At 42.4% G+C, this 6,361-nt stretch overlaps 1 protein-coding gene across 1 annotated transcript; it reads right to left on the reverse strand.

The window, feature by feature from the left end:
- Window positions 1-1,180: 1,180 nt before the first annotated feature.
- On the reverse strand, window positions 1,181-6,336 carry TMX1 (thioredoxin related transmembrane protein 1). Its single transcript, XM_017738924.1, has 7 exons — window positions 6,152-6,336; window positions 5,069-5,114; window positions 4,276-4,404; window positions 3,359-3,404; window positions 3,171-3,272; window positions 2,822-2,894; window positions 1,181-2,437 (listed from the first exon to the last, which is right to left on the reverse strand). Exons 1-7 carry the CDS (start codon window positions 6,309-6,311, stop codon window positions 2,259-2,261), a joined length of 735 nt encoding a protein of 244 aa, XP_017594413.1. The 5' UTR covers window positions 6,312-6,336; the 3' UTR covers window positions 1,181-2,258.
- Between the last annotated feature and the right edge of the window lie 25 nt (window positions 6,337-6,361).

The following is a 6,361-nucleotide window of genomic DNA, read 5'->3' on the forward strand; positions in this document are numbered from 1 at the left end:
CCGGATTCCAGCAGCTGGGAACAGTCACCCCTAAGAGGCAGCTTTGGGGTTTGGTTCTGTGCCTAAGGCAGGGAGAAGTGAGCAGCAGGCAGAGGCAAAAGGTAAATTAGAGCTGGAAGTTCTTGTTCAACCAGGAGCCCACAAGTACAGCACAACGAAGGAAAGGCTGGGTGCTCTTTTAAAATGAAAAGTCAGCCAAAAAGTCATCAGGGGGTCCTCTCTATATTGCACCAAGTTTGGTTGTAACTGAAAAATCAGAAACCCCTGCACTTAGAAAAGCTACATTTAAATATATCCCACACGGAGTGAGCAAAGATAGTTCAGCTTTTAAAACAATTCAACGCTTTTTCCTACCAGCTCCAACATTTCTGTCTTCTCCAGCCCTCTCCAAACTGAAAAATCACCACTGATCAAAGGCAGTGCTACTACTTCTCCTTAGTATTTATTTATTTATTGCTTCATTTAGGAGTGACAAAGGCTGAGAGATGGAAACTTCTAGAGAATTTAAGGCAATTCCACAAAACCAACACCTTAAGGGCCTTCCTGGCACACAGTGGTCTTCATTCCAACACCAGGAGAGGTTTTATCTTTAAAAAAGGACAGGGACACTCCGATTTTAGCCAAAAAGACCCTTTCAAATATCAGTTTATCTTTCTAACACACAGCACTGAAGTCAAGTCATTCCAGAGCACCAATGTAGAGAAAATAAAAAAAAAGAGAAGTCAGATAACCAATTAAAAAAAACCCCACTAAATAACTACAAATAAAAACTAAAAAAACCCCTAAATAACTACAAATAAAAACTAAAAAAAACCCTAAATACAAACAAAAACTAAAAAAAAAACCCAACTACAAATAAAAACTAAAAAAACCCTACCTACAAATAAAAACTAAAAAAACCCCTAAATAACTACAAATAAAAACTAAAAAAAACCTAAATAAGTACAAATAAAAAATAAAAAAACCCCTAACTAATTACAAATAAAAACTAAAAAAAAAAAAACCTAAATAACTACAAATAAAAACTAAAACCCCAAAGCTAAACAAACAAACAAACAAAAATACCAGACACAGGCTTGTCAAAAAAAAATATATAAATGTGCTCAGTCTTAGGCTCATCCTTCCCTTAAAAAACTTCGGAATTTAGTTTAAAAATATGGAAAACTCTTTACAACACTGGTCCAATGGGCACGTGCATTCTTTTTATTTCTATACAGAATGAAAACAAACACCATACAGACAAGAGTAAACTACACCTTTTTTTTTTTTTTTAAAGAAAAAAATTCAGGTTTAATGCTCCAAATGGTTTTGTGAAAACGTGGCGGGGGCGGGGGGGGGAAAAGCTTCTGTAAAAGAAATAGGAAGGAGTTATTTCAATTTCAGGCCAGGTACAGCCTGCATGGATTTGCAGCAAGATTTGACTAAGAAATGATGGATTAAAACCAAGCAGAGTGCACCTGGCACTAAGGAGGAGGAATGGAGAGGATTTGCACAGAGAACCCTGCGTGTAAACTATTCCCACGTGGAGTCACAGAGACAGACAAGACTCCGAGGTGCTACTTGTCATTTGTTCCTAAAGAAAAACTACTTTGCCAAGCAGCTCACAGAGTTTTCTACAGCCTTTTCTGGAAGAAATTGATGCAAGCAGCAGGTTTCTGGTCAGCCAGAGAATCCCACTACGGAGTGCTTGTGCTAAGTTCCATCAGCTCTTTGTAAGAAAAAAGGTTGGGGGGGTTTGTAGCACTCATTGTCATAGCAAAAAGCAGTTTTTGTCATGATAAAAGCCTAAACCAAAGGAATTTTAGTTCCATAACTAAAGGAACTCTTCCCCTCAGCATTTCTTCAGGGCACAACTAGAGATTCATACTGAGAAAACAGCATAAAAACAGGGAACCCTTTTGGAATGCTGCACCAACAACCCGGTCAGTGCATTTTCCTTGCTAATGCTCCCTTTAATGCAACGAGTACTCTGGGTTACATTCTCTTCAAAATAATCCCTAGGGAACAAATCATTCCAGAAGCCACAGCAATCATTCCTTGGCACTTCCCTGCACACAGACAGGAGAAGTTCCAGCCATTTGCAACAGCAAGTTTTCCTTTGGAATACCTGATGCCTTTTTTTATTATTATTTCCTCCCAATTCATGAAATGCAGCAACGTTACCAAGCCAGGAGTCATTTTTCTCTTCAAGCTGAAGGATTTGACTTTGATCTCCCTTTGAGTGGATGACTCAAACGCTAATCCTGATGCAAGTGCAGCTAAGATTTCTCCAGTGGAGCAGCAGTGGGCACTGGGCGCTGCCGGACACCACCTTGTGACCAGTCTCTCTTGCTCCCCTCCTTACCCTCTGTTTCATCATCTGAGATGTCTCCCTCATCTGCTTCTTGCTCTTCATACCTATTTTTCAGCAGCTGAGCTGACTCTGGACCTTGTTTTCCTCAAGGAGAAAGGAAAAATACACAAATAAATACCACTCCCAAGTAAAATCCACTTTTTAAACATCACAGGCAAGCATGGCAACACTGAGAGCTCCACTCAGTTCTCTCTCCCTGCCCATGTGGAATTTCGTGTCTTGCAGGTATGAAAATGCTCTCAAAACACTTTTTCTCTCCCTATAACCAGTTTATTAAAAATACCCCAGCTTTACTAAACAGAAAATCCCAACCCACTCTAAACCCTAAGGGTGAAGCATCAATCCCAAATGCCAAGTTCTACACTCGGCATCACATCCTACAGACACCAATATTTCCTTAATAAGAATCTTTTCTACAAATGACATTTACCAATCAGTTTCACTGAATGAAGTTTGCTGTGGGCTTACTTGACTGAGGGTGGAGCTGTGGTGGTCTGTGTCTTTTGGAGGGACACATGCAGTCTGCCAGGAACACCATCATCTGAAAGCAAAGAAATCCAAGCTGAAACTCCCAAACATTCTGCACGTTGGCATCATTTAGGCTGGAAAAGACTTTTAACATCGAGTTCAGCTGTTTATCCAGGGGGTGGATCCCATCCAGCCTCACACTTGGCGTGACCATTTCCCCTCGGATTATGGGGGTTTCATCCTGCTCCCCATCCCTGTGTCCCAGCTCAGGATACCCCAAAACCCCAGCCCAAAACTGAGGTGGAGGCAGCACGAGTGTAACACAGTTACTCCCAAAGGCTGCACTTACAAGTCCCAGGACCATTCCTAAGAACAGAGTTGCCAAACCAAAAACAGCATAGGAGCCCCAGACTGGTATTCCAAGATTTTCTGTTAAATAGCCATGGCCGTGCTGGAATTAAAGACAAGAAAAGCATTTCAGGAAGAGTTCAGCATCATACTGGGGGGATAAAATGAAGAAGAGATGTAAGCAAATACCCTGATCCACATGGACAACTTGAACAATGCTGACATGCTGCTCATCCTGAAACAAAGCAGAGAAGAGTAACTGAGAACTCCTTTAAATCAGCCTCAAACCTGTGTGAAACAACCTCAGCTTGTACATGGACAGCCATAAATTCCCAAATTCCTTTAATTTGGTTCTGCTGACACATGAATTTCAAGATAGTTTTATGTTCTAAGTTCCATCTGGACCAACGGTCAGTGAGAAGCCAGCTGGAACTCTAGTGAAGATATTAAGGATGAAGCATCAGGAGGTTTTATTAAAACAAAAAATTAAGCTATTAGAAGAAAATCAGGTTGTAAGAGCTGAGAGATCTTCAGACACTTAAGTTTAGTGTCTGAATATAGAAAATAACAGAGACCTTGTTAATACTAATTTAATACCCAGTTTCACACATTCCTTGGTGTGGGATAATACCTTGTAAGAGAACCACCCTCACAGCCAGGAATTCCTTCCCAATATCAAACCTAAAGTCCCCTCTGACAGTTTGAACCCCTTTTTCCTGTTAGTTCCTGACGGAGAATCCCTCTGTGACTTCCTTGTAGACCCCTGCAAAGAGTGGAAGAAATTTCCTAGGATTTAGCTGGGCAAACCCATCTCAGTGCCACAGAAACCACACAACTTCAAGGGTCAGCAGGTTACCTACAAGAGTTTAGGAAACAATGCAGTCACCAGCAATCACTTCAAGCCTTAAGGTAAACCTTGCTGAGGACATCTCTGCTATGGTGACAATGTTCAGGTCACCTGTGCTATGGTGACAACCCTCCCACAGCTGAGGAAGAATTAGGACACCCACCCACCCACCACATTCACACAGAGCTGGGAACAGGGAGCAGGACACACCTCAGGACATCTGGCAATAAATTATTGCAAAAACCACCCAAAAACTTACAGGAAAGAGGAAGGACCAAGCCAGGAGGACACTGGTTCAATGGATTTCCATTCCTCGTCACTGATGAAATTAATGAAGGCAGCTTTAGTCCTTGCTCCCTGGTATCTCCTGAACTCTCCATCTTTGCAGCTGTAAAACACCACCACCACCACCAAAAAATCCTTTATTTTATATGGTCCAATATATGCACCAAGTGCACCATTTGTTTCCACCCAAAAAATTCCCTCCCATCACCTTGCCTATTTTTACACCACCACCACCACAAAATCCTTTATTTTATATATGCACCAAGTGCAGCATTTGTTTCCACCCAAAAAATTCCCTCCCATCACCTTGCCTATTTTTACATCTTCACTTTTTCAGTGTCAATTCTTTTAGCTGATATTGCCTCTGAAATATTTTCCAAACACCTTGACTAACTCCAAGTTATTTCCAGAACACTGACTCCATGAATACCTTGGCTAGCTTTAGGCTGTGATTCCATAAAAAAAAAAAAAAAGAAGATAATGATCTTCCTTAAGCCCTTGCCACACACCTGCACTGAAGATCAACCTACAGAGAAACAATTGCAAAACAGAAACACCCATGAAAAGGCAGAATAAATAAGGCCTGAAGGGAAAGGAAAAGAAATCATCTGGCAGCACAAGGTCACAGCAGGTGAGACAGTGGCTGTGTCAGTGAAAAGTAGCTCCCATTCTTAAAGAACATAACAAATCTCATTTATTTGCCCCCCAGAAAAAGGAAAAAATGCCCATTCTCACCTCAAAAAATCTCTGCTGTGTTGAATACTTACTGATAGATGGTAGGGAGAGCTGTGATGATAAATCGTCCACTTAACCCTATAAGAAAAGTTATTTTGAGACTATTTTGAGTATGTTTATGGAAAAAAAAAAAGAGGAAGGAAATGTTGTAACACCCCAAAATACAATGGCATCCCTAGGTATCAATCTTTCAATGAAATCCAACACAACCTTGTGCATGTCAAAGCAGCACACACAGTCTAAAAAACGTCCCTGGATGAAGAACAAGGAAGTTTATCCATGGGGAAAAAGAGATATCCAGGGATAATTGCTCTATTGGACTGTTTTGGCTGTAGCTCTTCAGAGAGAGACGCTCTCCTTTGCACACATGATCTGCAGCCTCCAGCAACCTTGAGGAAAATAATTCAAGTGAGGAAAGTTTCAAAAGTGTTTCTGTAGAAAGAGATCAGCATGGGGAAAGCCACATTTACAAATCCCACACAGACAGGAGAGTTTCAGCAGGGGGAGAGCAGATTGTCTGCACTCCCTTCTACCAACCAAGGGAGGGACTGGAATGGCAAGGCTAAAACCTTGTTTTTTGCTTAAAAAGTACAGCAAAAAATCTTCTTGATATCTTCCAAATCGTGCTCTGGAGAAAACCTCTAATTCCTTTTATCTATTATAGTCTATCCATTTTATTTATGCTATTTATTCAATTATATCTATTTTATCTATTATCTGACAGTCTCCTCCCTGTGAGGGGAGCTGGAGGTTCCTGTGTGAAACCTGGCACAGGGTGCCCAGAGAAGCTGTGGCTGCCCCTGGATCCCTGGAATTGTCCAAGGGCAGGTTGGACAGGGCTTGGAGCAGCCTGGGATAGTAGAAGGTGTGGTAGGGGATGGAATGGGATGATCTTTAAGGTCCCTCCCAACCAAACCATTCTGAGATCCTATTAAGCAAGATTAGGCTGTTTAGTCACACAGCAATGTGCCTTTGGTAGAGATGAGTAAAAGACTTTTAGTATCCCTATTAATTCTGTTTGCTTCCCAAAAGCACACACTGGAGATGAGCACCCCCAAATCCCTCAGCACCCCGAATCCCTGAGGGGGTCAGGAGCCCCCTCCAGCCCCTCTCACCCGGCTGCTCCGTGACATCCACTTTGGCCACGTTCACCCCCAAGTCCTCTCCCCACTCGGCGAACTTCTCCCACTCGGGCTGCAGGTTCTCGCAGGCGGGACACCAGGGCGCGTAGCTGTGGGAGCAGCACAGCCCCGTCACCACACACCCCACACACATCCCCACAGCCCTCCCCGGCAGCGCCGCTCCCCACTCACAACTCCCCCCTC

The sequence above is a fragment of the Corvus brachyrhynchos genome, unplaced genomic scaffold (assembly GCF_000691975.1).
Source record: "Corvus brachyrhynchos isolate BGI_N302 unplaced genomic scaffold, ASM69197v1 scaffold245, whole genome shotgun sequence".
NCBI lineage: Eukaryota > Metazoa > Chordata > Aves > Passeriformes > Corvidae > Corvus > Corvus brachyrhynchos.